Raw genomic sequence first — 15,760 nt, forward strand, 5'->3', positions numbered from 1 at the left:
TCTAGCATGTGTTTTTTTATGTATTTTTTTTACAATTATTTTTATATAGATGTTTTTAACAATTTTAAATATTTAAAAAAAATAAAAAAAAATTATAATATTACTAAAAAACACTTCCTTAATCATGAAGTAAAAAAAATTATTAAAAAATATTTCTTTAATCACGAAATAAAATAAAAAAATAATTTTTTATTACTTCATAATTAAGGAAGTATTTTTTAATAATATTATAATTTTTTTTATTTATTTTTTAATATTTAAAATTATTAAAAACATCTATATAAAATTAATTATAAATAAAATACATAAAAAAACACATGCTAGAGCCAGCGGTGGCTCTATCATTTTCCTTTTTTATATTGCTTTTTACTTTTCATTACCTGCATCCCGAGGCCCCCCCTCCCCAATGCTTGTATGCCTCCTCAATTTGTCATCTCTCATTTTCATTGCTTATATATTTAATTTTCTTAAATTTTTTTCTTAATAATTAAATAAATAACTATTAGTATATTGATATTTTTTTTTATTTTTAAATTTTTTTTAAATATGTTTAAAATATATTTAAAATAAAAAAATATAATTTACACTAAACAGCACACAGAACTAGGGGTGTCAAATCGTGTTAACGGATCGTGTTCGTGTCGTGTCAAGACATATATATTATACTATATAGGTTAACCCTAACCCGACCCGTTAAGCTTATCGTGTCAAAATCTCAAACCCTAACACGACCCAATAATATAACGGGTCGTGTCGTGTCAACCCGTTTTGACATATTTATGTAAATGAATTAAAACAAACCCAAAATTAACCTCTTTTTACCATAATTTTATATAAATATTAAAATCACAGTATCTATAAAAAAATATAAAACTAACTACAAGTCCAAAATTACAATCTAAACAATAAAAATATCGAAATTAAAATCCCAACAATTTTATTTTTTAGGTATAAGGGTATAATTGTAATTTTAACTTTCATAACGAGTCATAACGGGTTATAACGGGTTGACCCGTTATCAACCCGTTAAGCTATCGTGTCTTAACGGGTCAACCCGTTTTGACCCGAACTCGTTAAGGGTAAACCCTAACCCGCTTTTATCGTGTCGTGTTCGTGTTGGGTTAATGGGTCGTGTAACATATTGACACCCCTACACAGAACGGACACATAGACGCGGCATAATATCACCACTCCTCTCCCGCTCTCTCTCGGAGCAAAAGCAGTAAACAGGAATAACAGGGCAAAATCATCGTCATCCTCAAACTTTGGCACAACACTACTATACTTACAATCACAGGAAAAAGGAACAGCTTTATTTCGAATAGGAACAGACAGAAAAGATTGAAGTTTTTTGGTTTGTGCTGCTCCTCCTGGCTGTGGGTAAAGGCGAAGCCCGTCATCTTCGTGGCCAAGAAGGGAAGAGAAGCATGAGGGAAACGACGAGAGTTATATTTTTGATCGTTTTGCAGACATTGGGTATAATTTTTTATGCTGGGTTTTGCATATATAAATTTCAGGAAGCACACCAAATGTCAATAGCAGTAGACAACCAAATGACACTTATAGAAGCACACGCAAGGGGATGAAGAAGCTCAAATGAACAGGACAAAAACACTAGAAACGGGATGACGAAGCTCAAACAACGGGCTGGGACAGCTCTGGACAGAAAAAGCGTGGCTCTATGTGGATCCCTTTATGTCCCTAGTAGAACACAATGGAAAATGATATCTACTTTTGTTTTCCACAAAATAAATTGGTCGTGTCGAGTATAAGAAACATTTTTTTTTAATATATAATGAAGAATCCCAGAGAGCATGCATATGCAATATATTTTTTAACTGGTTACACCAGACTCATGTAACGTGTCCCCATCACACGGAGAGTATAAGAAACATTTTAAGTTGATGATCTTTACTTCTATTCCTGTTTGTAAGGTTGTGTCCTCGGTGTCACAGGATGAAATCTATCGTCATTTTCAAGTCCTATAGCAAAGCAAAATGAAGAACAACTGGAAATTAGATGACTTTCTCATTGTTCTCAGGCTTCATCATGATGTGTTGTAAGCATAGCAAGAAATCTCATCATGTAGCAAGAAAACTCATCATGAGAAGAGTACAATATCGTGTTGAACTTGTAGAGTAATGGGTTTTGCAAATATGTAGGCTTTACAAAACTTTCAAAGCACTTTCAAAGATGACCATGTCATTCACCGGAATGAATTATAATCTTTGGCATTACAATGTAAGTTATGAATGCTGTTCAACTACTATTTCCTGCGCCTTGGAGAACAAACATCCACCCACTAGAAAGAGGACAGGGAGAAGTAGAGGACAGGGAGAAGTTCCACACAACTCAGCTCACTCTTCAGGCATGAATGTAAGATAATGCATGAACCGTGCTTCTGGATTTGTTATCATTGATCCTAAGAATAACAAATTCCTGTTTTTTAAAGCTCTGGTATGCATCAGAAATCAACTTTACATGCTTAAACAGAAAACATGCCTTGAAGTTCTATACTAATCTTGTTAAGATGTGTTTGGATGTTCCAGCCATCATAAAAGAATTGCAAGAAGTTACAGTTAAATTCTGACATTGGTCCCAACTTTTATTTAAATTCGGCCAATGTACCGTGTATCTTAGATATTTATCATATACCTTCCTGTAAGCAAGCAGTAGAAATCAAATTTCTTTTTCTTTCTTTATTTTTTCTCCTTATAATCAGCTCCACTGATCTATATCATATATCACTAATACTGATGAGATGCATCCATTCTGAATATGAATCTTATCAAACTGTTAGCCTTCAAGCTACATTCAACTCCATGAATAGGGAAAATCTATATGATTCAAAATCCATCACATTCTTCTGTATTATCCAATAATTGTCAGTCTTGCTTTGTTTCCTCTAGTTTAGACAGTAATGCAAATGGACACTATCCATGACATAGAAGTCTTACATCTCTAGCTCCAGCCTGCTTTCTATTTTCAAGACCAAATAGGGTCGAATAAAAAATCCTTACCCAACAGTGCAGTTTATGCCAAATATATTTGGCTAGTTAGTCCAATTGAACATGGTGCATATACTAACTGGCTAAATTTAGCCAACTAAGTCCGTTTGAGCGTTAAGTTTGATCGTTTAAATTGCATCCATTCCATTTGTTTGGGAGGTGAAAAGGTGCCTTTAGTAAATTGAGGTATATATATATATAAATAGAAGTAGCAGAAGATGTACTCACTCTAACCTGATTGTTTGACGCCTGTTCATGCATTCGGTGAGGCTGGATATTCAAATCAATCATTTTATCCATCTTTGAATGCCCATCAGCATTTGCAGCTGAATTTGGAACAGAAGAGGCCCTCTGATTTTGCTGGTTCTCTCCCATTGTCAGTTTAGGAGGCTGGTTTTGTCCTCTTCTGTTCTCACCTGCACCCACGGGGTGCATGGCTGGCTCTTCAAGAAGACCAGCTTTATCTCCTGGGAACTAAGAACAACTTAAGAATGTCAGGTCTGAAGAGAATCATGCAAAACAGAAAAGCATGACTCAATTTTCTCCGCAGTTACAAACCTCAACTCTCTGCCTAAACAGAAGATATCTTCCATGTGTTCGCTTTCCTCCAACATGAACAATCATGTCACATTGCAAACACAGGGAACTTCCATCCACCTCACAGTAAAAGAAAGCTATATACATGCTCAAGAAAAGGAGAACCATAAGCCTGAAATTCTTCTACCAAACACAAGAGGCACATTTCTGAAAAATAAATGGATAAGTGAAGACTAAAAAGAGATCACATGCATACCAGGTGCATTTTCACATATGTCACAACGGGGAACATCACTGGGATTTGCGAGACCAACCCGTACATGCCGGCTAGCAAGCTTGTTGCACATGTGAACCTGCCACTCCCATCCACAGTTAAAGCATTGCAGTCAGATTTGAGCAGGGCAATCAAGAATAATACCTTAGGATTTCAAATTTTCAATAACCCTTGAAGAAAGATTTTCCTGAGTTTGTGCGAAGAAGGATATAGAAAAATTAACCCATTTCAAACACCGTTTTTCGTTCTTATCAAAGATATCTCATAATGTGTTGAAAATAAGAAGGAAGAACAAAGTAGAGGGCAAGCAAGTGCATGCTCTACACCATTTTGTCCAAGGTCACCAATGTCATACACCTCCTCACCACGACACCGAAACTGTAAACTCGTATCCTCGTTCTCCAAGTTATCGCATAAATTAATCACGAACCATGGAGATTTCGAACGATATTGCTGTTTGAACAACATATGCAGTTTCAGCCAAGATTTTTGGCTCTTTTTTGTTTTCTTTTTGTTTTTTTTTTTTCCCATATGGGTAACATGAAAAGCAAGTAATAATCGGGTCAACAACTAATTAGGAGACAAACCCCAATAAGAAATCATTCGAAAAATCACAAACACAAAACCCAATCGATTAACAAGAATTAAGAACAAGCAACTCGGTGAACTAGAATTAATCACAAGTGCCACGAAGAAAAACAAAAAAACCTTTTCGTCGCAGGAACGGCAGAGAGCGGCCTCATCGGCAGCGCAAAACACGATAGCGGCCGCGCTCTCGCAAGCGTCACAAAGTGTTCGCATACTTATAAATCCCTTCCACTCTCATGTCTCCGACACTAACCAATATATAACAACAAAAGGTCCATGTGCAGACTTCACGAGCCAGCAACCAAAAACCAAACCCAACTAAAACCTCATAAACAAAAATCCAACTTAGAATAAGACACAAAACCCACCACCAAATCTATATGCACGTAATGATGAGGAAAGACTAGGACTTCAGAGAGACAGAGCAAAGGGGATAATAAAACGAAGGGCAGGGACTTTGGGGGATGGGGTGTATTCGAGAAGAGCGATGTATGTGGATTTTAATAAGCAACTGGGTTTGGGGTTTTGTTTGTCAAACTCTTGTTTGCATCCCCACGACGAGCTCGCTCCGAGGCCACTGACCACAAGCTTCAAAGCCAGGTGGGGCTGAAAGCGACTCTCACTTTATTCTCACCCATCAGTTTTAGGTATCTGAGAACTGAGAAGGGCCCCATTTCACATAGCCATGCTCCAGCTAGTGCTGATGCTGCTTGCATAATCTTTGCCACTCGTTGAAGCGCAGCCGTGCACTCGGCATCTTCTGGTATTTTCTTAAAATCTGTACTATATTGTTGTGATCGTCGAGAAACAACCCGCGGTCCCACAGTTACCCAAAAACATGAAACAAATTTCTCGATCTTTCTTTCTTTTAGGTATCCATCTATTCGATGAAATGAGATAAAAGATAAGTTTTGAATGAAATTAAAAAATTGAGTAAAGAGAAAAGTTTGGTGGGCCAGATAGATTTAAAAGTGGTTTTTGTATCGATCAATAGTAACGTGTCATGTAGACATTTTAGAAAAATACTAACGGAACATGCATCCATATGAATCTCATCTTTTTCTCTAAATTTACCCCTCCCTCATCCCATTATCTGCACGTAAGCTTCTCTTAAAGAAAAAATAAAAATTTTATTTTTTTAAGTTCTTTTAGTCTATAAACTCAAATATAGTATTAACCGGTACGTAATGAAACCTAAAATTTAAACAAAAAAGTTAATACGGATAAACTCACAAATCTAACGAGAAACATAAGAAATTAAGAAGTTTGAGATTTTCACATCACTATATTCAATTTTTTCATAACAAGAAATTCACAGATCTAAATGTTCCAACTTCGTTCTGTTCCAACTTCGTTCTCTACAAAATAATAATGTCGGCTTCTTGTTCCAGCTCCGTAAATGATTCTAGTGAAAGGTAAATAAAAATCCGACTGATTTGGAGAAAGTACAGAGATGTTTATGGTTTAAAGCATAAAAGAAAAAAAGCAAATGCAAGAGATTTTTGAGGTTGGAGGAAGAACCAAGACTTCTGCAGAAAATAAACAAAAAAAAAAAAAAAAAGAGCAAACGCAAGAGAAAGAGGAAAAAAAAATACAGAACGAGGGAGAGGGTTTTTGTTTTTTCTTTAAGAGAAAATTGCGTGCAGATGATTGGTGGGGGAGTGAGAGAGATTCAGAGAAAAAGAGGGGAATCGGGTAGATGTGGATTCAGCTGATGTTTTTCTAAAATGCCTATGTGGCACATTATTATTGGCTGGTGCGAAAATCTCTTTTAAACCCATCTAGCTCCAAGTTTTTCTCGAGTAAAATATTATTTTTTAATTTTATTATTGTTTTAAGATTCGAAAAAATTAAATTATTTATTATATTTTGTGTGAAAATTTAAAAATATTATAATAATTGCATGAGATGATATGAGATGAGATGTATTGATTAAAAACATTATTTATTATACATCAAACACATTATTGGTGTGATAGTATGAGTTAATATAAAAAAATTATTTCTATTTTAAAATTTTAATTATTCTAAAATCTTAAAAAAAATGGTGTATTTTTTTAAATTGCATTTCTAATGCAAAGCATTTACCATTGCGCAATTTTACTTTATTGAATTTTGATTACGTTATGAAAGATTTAATTAATGAGAGAGATCAACGGCATGCTTATTTTCTAGCTCATGTATATTGATCAATGATATCTAATTGGGAACTAAGTGGATTAAGAATCACCTGTGTAATTTCTTTCTTCTCCATGTAAGATTAAATAAATAAATTTGTTATGGAGAGTAAATTTGATTAAGGCCTGGTTTGAGTTTTGTACAGTGAGTTGAGATGAGATGAATTGAGATTGTTAGTCAATAATATTAAAATATTTGAGTTGAGATGAAATGAGTTAGAAATAGTTTGAATTAAAATATTTTATGAGGTTTTGAGAAATGTCACATGTGAGAGAAAAAAAATAAATAAAAAATTGTAAAATTAAAATATTGTTAAAATATAATTTTTTAATATAATTTTTATTTTAAAATTTGAAAAAGTTAAATTATTTTTTATATTTTATTTAAAAGTTTGAGAGAATTATAATAATTAAATAATAATTATATGAAAAAAATTAAATATTTAAAATTAAAAAATATTTACGATATTTAAATATTAAAATGAGATGTGATGGAAACAATTCTATTTCCAAACCAGACGTAAGTACTAATTTCTAAAAGTACACATTTAAGTGCAATGACATAGCATAGCTGGAATGCAACTTAATTTCACCCTGAGGTGACGTTTGGACTTTAGACATACAAATGCACTTAGGATGTTTGGACTTTTGGGGTATAGATCTCACTTTATCTATTTATCACTTCAATTTAAAAGATGTCAATAAAAAAATAATTCTGCTACATACAAGTAGAAGTTGTGCCTCTATGTGCACGATGCTGACGTGGCATTTTCATCAGTGCTGATTTTATTAAAAAAGAAAAAAGAAAAGAGGACGGACGAAGGAAGAAGAAAGGGAAAACACCCCAGACTGGTTTTGTTCTTAGATCTCTCATGCTCTTTCGTCTCTCTTAGACTGATTCGTTCCTTTTATCTCTCCCGCTCTTTCTTATCTCTTAGACTGGTTTCGTTTCTCTTATCGCTCCTCTGTCTCAGATTGGTGTAGCTTTGTCGTCATTGAAGTTGCAGCAACCCACGCCGTCCTCGGCTGCTACCCACATTTCAGCATCAAACCGTAAGAGGCTTACAAGCATTTTTCTTTTGTTTATCTTTTCTCTGACTTTGGGAAAACAAAGATCTTTGGCACTCATCCCCAACCAGAATAACATGCCTTAAACCTTGAAGTTGAACGGGTATGGCTGATTCACACTCTTTTAATTGTGCAACTTCATCAACAACCATAATGCTTAGTGTTTTCATTGCCACCGAATGTAGTTTATAAGAACTTGAAGCAGTGTAAAGGAAGCCGCTTGAAAACAAAAAACCATTATTGATTCTTTGTTCATACCAGTTAACGTTGTGTTTCATACGTCTTTGGGCCAGGTTCCAGCAACTCAGCTCTTCAGAATTGGGCCTGCAAAAATAGAGAAGAAAGAAACGGGGAGAGGGTGACCTAGGGGTTGGGAGTCTCCGATGCCAAAGTTAGTAAAGTATTTTCGAAATTTGTAAATAACGAGAGAGTTTTTTCGTTCCTGCAAATTGCTATTTATACCAAGAGTTTGGATGGGGAACAAATCGTGTTTGCCCCATGGAGCCCATGCCCATTTTACTGTTTTTTTTGTCAGAGTCCTTTAATACAGCATGCATCTGCGATGGCATCATTAATGTGGTGTGTAGCTCGGATAGTAGTGTCATTAATACGCGTGGTTCCCTAATTTGCCTTACTCTGCTGGTATCTTCAGTGGTCTGTCAGTGTTTCCCTATCAGAAGATCAAAGGTCCTTTGTCTTTTTCACTCTACCTTGTACGTGTCCCCATGAGCAGGGTGAGGCTGAGTGGCGTCAGGTCTGTCCGTCCCATCAACCATCATTATTTACCTTCCCTTACAGACATCCTACTTTGTGGACAAGTTTGAGCCTTGGGGCCGAGTATCAAGGTGAAACTCGTTGCCCCTAGGCCGAGTGCCCCATGGGCTTATGAATTGATGGAGAAATCTCCTTACAGTTACCCTGCCAATTCCTATCTGATGGGAATTCTGTATTCCTTTCTTGATTAATCAACTTTTGCAATTGTCTATGCTTCCCTTTCTTTCCCGAGACGGGGGGTTGTGGACTTCTTGGTGCTCACGTGTCGCACTTTTACTTTCTAGCTATATCTGAGTGGTCTTTTCGTCTTTACTCAATATTTGGCGACGGTTCACCTTTAGCTTGTATGTTTATACTTCAACTATTTCATTTTGCATTAAATGGTGCCCCTTCAGTCCCTTCATCATTACTCGCGTTAGGTGGTTACTTATTTCCCATGTTGCATCACTAGATACGCTCTGCTGGAATTGCGACGATCGTGGAATTCTGGTATTCCATGGGGCTCTTGGGTTCCTATTGCCTTGGGATGTCAACCATCAATCTAGCCTATGTAAGGTCCCATTCTTTCCCAGTAATGGGTTACTTTGTCTATTCTCTCTTTTGCTGGATATCATGTGCCCTTTTTCCTCTATCAAGCACTTCTCCTTGCGTTGTCCTCTCTAATTCGTCTTCTTTCTCCTTGGTTGCTAATGGCTCCCAAGAAATCCTTGTGTCCTTTCGGGTTGACTAGTACTTCCGACGTTGCCTGTGCCGCAGATGGATAGGGCGACATCTCTCCAAAGGAGTTTGTTGGTTTCTTGTTGCCTTCAGAGGTGACTCTTATTGATTTGGAGTCGATGAGGGAGACCTACAAGGTTCCTCGGACTGTGGAACTCGAGGTGACTTCTCCTACTGAAGGGGCAGTAGTCTAACGCCTCAATGGAAGGCCCAAACCACATGACCTATACTCCAAAAGGACTAGTCAATGATATAATTGGATTGTAACGCCCCAATGGAAGGCCAAAACCACATAGCCTATACTCCAAAATAACTAGTCAATGATACAATTGGAGCTTCATTGAAATCTTATAAAGAGCAAGAACTTCTTCTTTCCAAGCAATGTGGGATCCTATACACCACCTACACTTATCCATATCATATGGGGTATCACAATCTACCCCCCTTAAATTCCCGACGTCCTCGACCGGCCTGTCCATTGTAGGTGGCACTACTCAAGTCCCACATTTCTAGTTGGGATAGGCTCTGATACTATTTGTAATGCCCCAATGGAAGGCCCAAACCACATAGTCTATATTCCAAAAGGACTAGTCAATGATATAATTGGAGCTTCATTGAAACCTTATAAAGAGCAATAACTTCTTCTTCCCAAGCAATGTGGGATCATATACACCACCTACACTTATCCATATCATATGGGGTATCACAAGTAGATTCTGAGGGTTTCGCCTCCAAAGTGGCGGTGTACCCTGCAATGTTCTCTAGCGGCTCAGACTACCCTTCTGTCGTCTAGTGAGAGAAGTGTTAGACTTTCTCAAGTTAGCGCCTGCTTAGCTCCTTCCTAGCGCGTGGAGAATCCTTGTGTCGTGCTATGTCTTTTGGCGTCGCGCGTTGGAGGAGGCCAGGGCTAACTACTAGGATCTCATGCTGTGTGAGTTCTTCCTCACCCATAATCTTTTGAGGTGAAGTTGTAACACTTATGACTTCAAACCAGTCCAGGTGTTAGTTCAACTGGAGTCGCAGTATACTGTCGTGAGGGGGTGAAGTCGCCAGTTCTTCTTTCTGTCCGGCAAGGGGTGGGAGTTCCTCGTTGGCCAGGCCAATTGGCACACATTTCCTGTTTGCGCCATTTGGGAGGTTGTGGGCGGCGACAAGGGCCATCATCCTACCGCAATCCCGGTCGAGACACTCAAGATTGAGGTCATCCGTGCTTGGGTGAAGGCTCATCCGAAATACATTCTTTTGGAGGTTTTGCTAGCTAAGGACAGCTTTTGTCGACATTTGGCTCCCCTGGCCAATTTGCTATCCAACGTAGCCTTCCAACTAAGGGAGGTCACGTCCATGGTCTGCAACCGCTCTCCCAACCCATTGGTGGAGGGGAAAGGGAAAAAGTCCTAGAGGATTTCCCCCATCAAAGTTGATTTTGACGACCTTCTCATTCCTCCCAGAGGTCCTTCTGCGGAGATGCTCGTGCTGTGTTGTGCTGTTGACTTGAGGAGTTGTCGTGGATGTTCAACTTAAACTGCCGGTTCTTGGGCCTGCTGCTGAAACCGTTCCCGCAACCCCACCAGGTCCTTTGGTTGTGAGGGGGTCTTTGATAGTCTCCTCACCCCTCAACATTAACTTGGAACGGGTCTCTTCCTCCTTGCCCACAGAGCATTTTATCGAGGATGGGGGGTCCCCTGAGTAGGTTTCCATCCTAGAGTCCCCTCTACTACACTCCCCTAAGGTCAAGGTCAATTCAACTGGTGATGAAGTGGCAAGGGCCGTTGCTTGGGCCTAGGAGGCGATTGCGGGCATTCCCCTGGCTGAGGTAGCCAGGGTGTTTGAGGTCCTTGGCACGGATGAAGAGGTTATTAATGAGGTCCCAACAGACTTTCAGCAGACGGTTGTGGGGAGCTGTGCCGACTGTATCCGCAAGGCAGATAGCAGGCTCAAGAGGCTTTTCACTAGGTAAGATCTTTGTTTGTAAGCTCTTTGTGCCTCTTATTCATTTCCTTCTTTAATTTTGACCTAGACTTCTATGGCAGGGCTTGGAGCATTCGGAAGTGTTCATCATGGAAAGCCGAGATGAGGTGGTGAGCAAGAATAAAGCACTTCGTTCACTCGCACAACTAGCTTTACACTTCGCAATAGAGGAGCGGGAGAAGAAGGAAGAGGTTGAGGAGGCCCTCGTTGACTTGTCAAAGTCTCAGGATGAGGTTGGCCTTCTTCATCTCGAGGTTTCACTTGCCTCCAAGGTAAAGGAAGGGCTACAAAAGTCACTTGACAACTGTCAGCAAGAGCTTGAGAAGTTCCGGGCCAAAAACTTAGCACCTGCGTAAACTGCAAGGCTCTGACGATAGGTTGTACAAGTGGCTGTAGGGGCAGTACATGAAGGCTTCCCAGTATTTGACGGACAAGATAAAGGCCCTGGAAGATGAAAGGAAACTGAGGAGGGATTTGGAGACCGATCAGGTTGAGGCGAGGCGAGGCGCCCTTTGGAGGCCCATGATGCTACCATCTAGGGTCTGCCGGAGGAGCTGTCGTATGTCCTCAATGTCTGGGATGATGCTTTGCACTTTGGTTACACTGACGGCTTGGAAAGAATGAAAACTCATATCTTCCAGAATCTTCGATGCAATCTGAGGGCTCTGAGTGTGAGGGAGCTTCCCTCGGATGAAGTGTATGTGGAACGGGCTGCTCTCCTCAAGAGGGATCTAATCCCAAGTGCCTTTAGGGGTAGTTCTGTAGGACATAATCTCGCCCGCTGATGGTTGATTCTCCTCGGCTGCACTCCAACCGGCTCCTCTGATGGGTCTTGCTCTTATCTGCTATTCGAGATTTCAATTTCAAACCTCTTTCCAAAGCTCAACCTCGTTTTCCTTCATTTTCGCACACTCCAGCATGCAATGCCTTTTCTCACGCCCCAAGATTACCCTCCTTTCTTCATTGTGCCCTCCTGTTTTCACCTCCTCTAACAGCTTTTCACATCCCTTCACAGCAGGCGGGAGACTCCTGGCGGTGTCTTGGTGGTAGCTGTCACTTATGGCTCAATTAGTTGCCTCATTACATTCATTGTTGATTTTCTTTGAGATAACTTCTAGAGTTATCGGCATGTCGTAATGATAGAGATTTTTTTTTTCTGCCACTTCTACTTGGATTTTTTTCAAAGTAACCTCTGGCGTTATCAGCACGTCGTAATGATAGATATTCCTATTCGCCACTTCCACTGGAATATGATCTGATCAAGCTTGGGTTTGCTTGTGCCTTCACAACTTTCTGTTGTATCTAGTTGACTTATGTTGTATGTCGCTGTAATTTGCCGCTTTACGTTGTAACTTGTCTTATTCTTTGTAACTTTTTCTTAGTAAGCTTGCGGCTTCATGCTGTAACTTGTCGTTTCACGCTGTAACTTATTGTTTATAACTTGTCTCTTGTAAGTTTGCAGCTTTATGTTGTAACATATGTTCATTAATGAGGTTGTCTTATACTTTGTTGTGCCAGACTGCTTGTCTTTGCGTATTCTTCTAAGATGTTTCTTTATTATTCTTTTTTTATTATTATTTTTTTATTTTGTTTTTGTGGCTGGCCTGAGAGGTTTTGTTGCAGGAAATTATAGGCTTGGCATTAGGCGGGGGATTGCCGTCATATAGAGCTTTACGATCTACCCTGCCAATGCCTAACCTATTCCTGACGACCACGTTGGCTGACAACTCTTCTGTTTATACTATCTTTGTTCGCCCTTGTTAGGCAGTTGTCCTCTTGGGGCTTTTAGCGATATTTTTTTATGAGGCCGATGTCTCCCCACTTCTTCTTTACGCCAATTTCTTCATTTTTGCCTTTTGTCTCTTGGATGCGCTTTACCTCGCGTAGTGCTTCAGTTTTTCCATTTTGCATTGTTGTTCTTTATTTTGGTATGTAACTGAAAGAAGAGAGAAGTTCCATTAGTGTATCTTGGCCCTTGCTCATTGTCGTCAGCTTGGAAGGGATGAAAATCCCCCCTTAAGAGTTAAGCCGTGTCAGGGAGACTCTGGTCGCCTCCTTGGGTGGAGAGGCTGGGAAACATTTTGCTAACTTGCCTCTATACCCCTCCAAGTAGCACCATGGCCATGGAGTTGAATAAAACTAATCCGGACTGCTTTTTGTTGCAATAGGGGCAGGGGTAGGTTATTTAGGTAGCTATGGGATTGGTCCCGCTCTCCGCCGAAGGGAGACCAGGTGGCTTTTGGCTTGACCCATCTCCTTAGTTCGCGGGAAGGTAGGTTGTCCGGACATTTTGGGACGAGACCTGCTCCAGCCCATTGCCATTGCGTATTTAATTCCTTATTGATAGATAAACATGTCATCATAACTTTATCTTTAGCTTTGTAGGAGCTAGACTTCACAAACCTGGGCCCTCTGGCCTATGGCTAGATTTGTTTGCTGCTTTTTATCGGGTCGTTGATGTCTGCGTTCTTTGATGCAGTATTTGGGTGGTCAAAGGACCTGACCCCCTCTCCGTCGGGGAGGGGTCGAACTGGCTCACGCCAAGCCGCCCCTGTGCCCCCCGAGGAGGTAATTCTGACACCGGAGTGGTTGGTCTCACTTTCGGCCATGGGGAGACAAGGCGCCTTGATATGAACCCGCGGGAAAGGAATTCCCTTGAACTTGGATCCCATCACGCCTTCGGTTCGACCTGTCTCTTTGGTCCGTGGGGAAGTAGGTTATTCGGCCAGTCTATAACTGGACTTGATCCTACATGTTGACGCTTACGAGGAAGGTAAATCTTCGTCTTCAAGTAGTTAAGGATTAACTGCATTCCATTGAGGAGGAGTCAGAATACCTCAAGCCAAACCACCCATTTGCCCTTCGAGGAGGTAATGTGGATAGCGATGTGGCTAGTCTGCTCCTTTGCTGCGATGGGGGTCAGGGTAAGTATTCAGACACCTTCGAGGCTGGATCTGCTCTCCTTCTCGGGAGGGACAAGGCGGCCTTTAGCTCAACCTGTTCATTTGTTCCCCACGGGAGGTAGGTTGTTTGGGTAGTTTGCAATTGGACCCGCTCCCGCCCGTTGACACTGTAAGGAATGCTAAGTTTTGGGTCAGGCTGGCTTTGAACCCACTTTTTGTCACAACGAAGGTTAGGCTAAGTTACTCAGGTAGCCGTGGGGCTGGTCTCGCTCTCCACCATGGGGAGACAATACGGCCTCTGGCTTGAGCCATCTCCTTGGTTAGTGGGGAGGTAGGTTGTTCCAGCAGTTTACTACTAGACTCGTTCTCATTTGTTGCCGCTTATGAGGAAGGTAAGTCTTTCCCTTCGAGTAGCTTATGATTGACCCGCACTACGCCCCAAGAGGGATAAAGCAGCCTTAAACATTACACCCATCTCTTTGGTACCCCGTGTGGGAGGTAATTCGGACAACGATGTTGCTAGTCCGCTCCTTCACCACGATGGTGGTCGGGATAAGCTTTTCGGGTCATCTGAGAGGGGGGGGGGAGGGGCTGGTCCCGCTCTCCCAGACCATGAGGTTGAGCCTCTTGCTCACCTATCATCCTTCGTGAGGAGGTAGCCTGTTTGAACAGTTTGGGACTGAATCTACTCCCGCCCATTAACATCCCAGAAAAGGGTAAGTTTAGGTCAAGATGGGGCTGATCGCACACTTCGTTGTGGTGGAGATCGGAGTAAGTTTTTCGTGTAGTCTCAGGGCTGGACCCACTCTTTGTCTCGGGAGGGACAAGTTGACCTTTGGCTCACCCCGCCCTTTTGGCCTCATGGGAGGTACGTTATTCGAGCAGTCTATAATTAGACTCGCTCCCGCTTGTTGACGCTCACGAGGAAGGTAAGTTTTTGTCTTCGGGTGGCTGAGGGGCGAGCCGCACTCTTCTGCAGGAGGGACAGAGCAACCTCTGGAGTGACTCGTCCCTTTAATGTCCCACGGGGAGGTAAACAATCGATGAAAATCTTATTGATGGAGATTTCATTGATGGAGGTCCCTAAAACTTGACATTGAAACACAATACTTGTTTTATTAGAATTTGTAGTGTATGCACGAAAACATGAATTTACAATAATTAAGCTAGCTTAGCAATAAAATTTTTGTAGGTGTTCGGCGTTCTAAGGGTGCGACAACTCGTTTCCTTGGGAGTCTCAGAGTCAGTAGGAGCCGAGGCAATTGATGGTAGTGACCACGTAGGATTTGAATGCTCTCGAATGCACTCACTTGTTAAAACACTGCTCGGTCCTCCTTTTGTTGGTGGCGGTTCTTATCTCTGCCTCCAACCTGACTTCTTTCTACAAATCAAGCTGTTCTTCTAGCCATCTGTCATTGAAGTCTTGCTTGAAGTGCTGAAGTTTGTAAGGGGATCCCGATTTCTATTAGCGGCATCGCCTCATGGCTGTAAGTGAGGGTGAAAGGAGTTTCCCCTATTAGTGTCTTCACTGTGACCCGGTAGGCCCACAGGACATTAGGAAGTTCCTTTGCCCACACAACCTTCCTGTCGTTGAGTCGCTTCTTGAGAATTCTCATCAACATCTTGTTGGTAGCCTCCACCTGCCCGTTAGACTGGGGGTGGCCCGGAGACGAGTACCGAAACTCAATCCCCAACTCCCAACACCAATTATGGTAGTGATTAGAATCAAACTGTTTTCCATTGTTT

The 15,760-nt window shown here is 40.9% G+C and overlaps 1 protein-coding gene across 4 annotated transcripts; it reads right to left on the bottom strand.

The window, feature by feature from the left end:
* Positions 1-1,767: 1,767 nt before the first annotated feature.
* On the bottom strand, positions 1,768-5,067 carry LOC108992026 (B-box zinc finger protein 19-like). 4 transcript variants are annotated; one of them, XM_018966462.2, is made up of 5 exons: positions 4,528-5,067; positions 3,802-3,898; positions 3,567-3,682; positions 3,237-3,482; positions 1,768-1,982 (listed from the first exon to the last, which is right to left on the bottom strand). In XM_018966462.2, exons 1-5 carry the CDS (start codon positions 4,618-4,620, stop codon positions 1,950-1,952), a joined length of 585 nt encoding a protein of 194 aa, XP_018822007.1. In that variant the 5' UTR covers positions 4,621-5,067; the 3' UTR covers positions 1,768-1,949. The 4 variants fall into 4 exon arrangements, with proteins under 4 accessions (XP_018822007.1, XP_018822008.1, XP_018822009.1 ...); XM_018966463.2 differs by having other exon boundaries at positions 3,243-3,482; positions 4,528-5,060; XM_018966464.2 differs by lacking the exon at positions 1,768-1,982 and adding an exon at positions 2,044-2,422 and having other exon boundaries at positions 4,528-5,058.
* Positions 5,068-15,760: the final 10,693 nt, after the last annotated feature.

This window comes from Juglans regia, chromosome 11 (assembly GCF_001411555.2).
Source record: "Juglans regia cultivar Chandler chromosome 11, Walnut 2.0, whole genome shotgun sequence".
Classification (NCBI taxonomy): domain Eukaryota; kingdom Viridiplantae; phylum Streptophyta; class Magnoliopsida; order Fagales; family Juglandaceae; genus Juglans; species Juglans regia.

Excerpts from the sequence above, each read along its gene's own strand:
- LOC108992026 (XM_018966462.2), bottom strand. The coding sequence starts at position 4,620 with ATGCGAACACTTTGTGACGCTTGCGAGAGCGCGGCCGCTATCGTGTTT. Across the intron at positions 3,899-4,527 it reads GCCGTTCCTGCGACGAAAAG|GTTCACATGTGCAACAAGCT; the intron begins GTTTTTTTGTTT and ends TGGGAGTGGCAG. Across the intron at positions 3,483-3,566 it reads TGTTTAGGCAGAGAGTTGAG|TTCCCAGGAGATAAAGCTGG; the intron begins GTTTGTAACTGC and ends AGTTGTTCTTAG.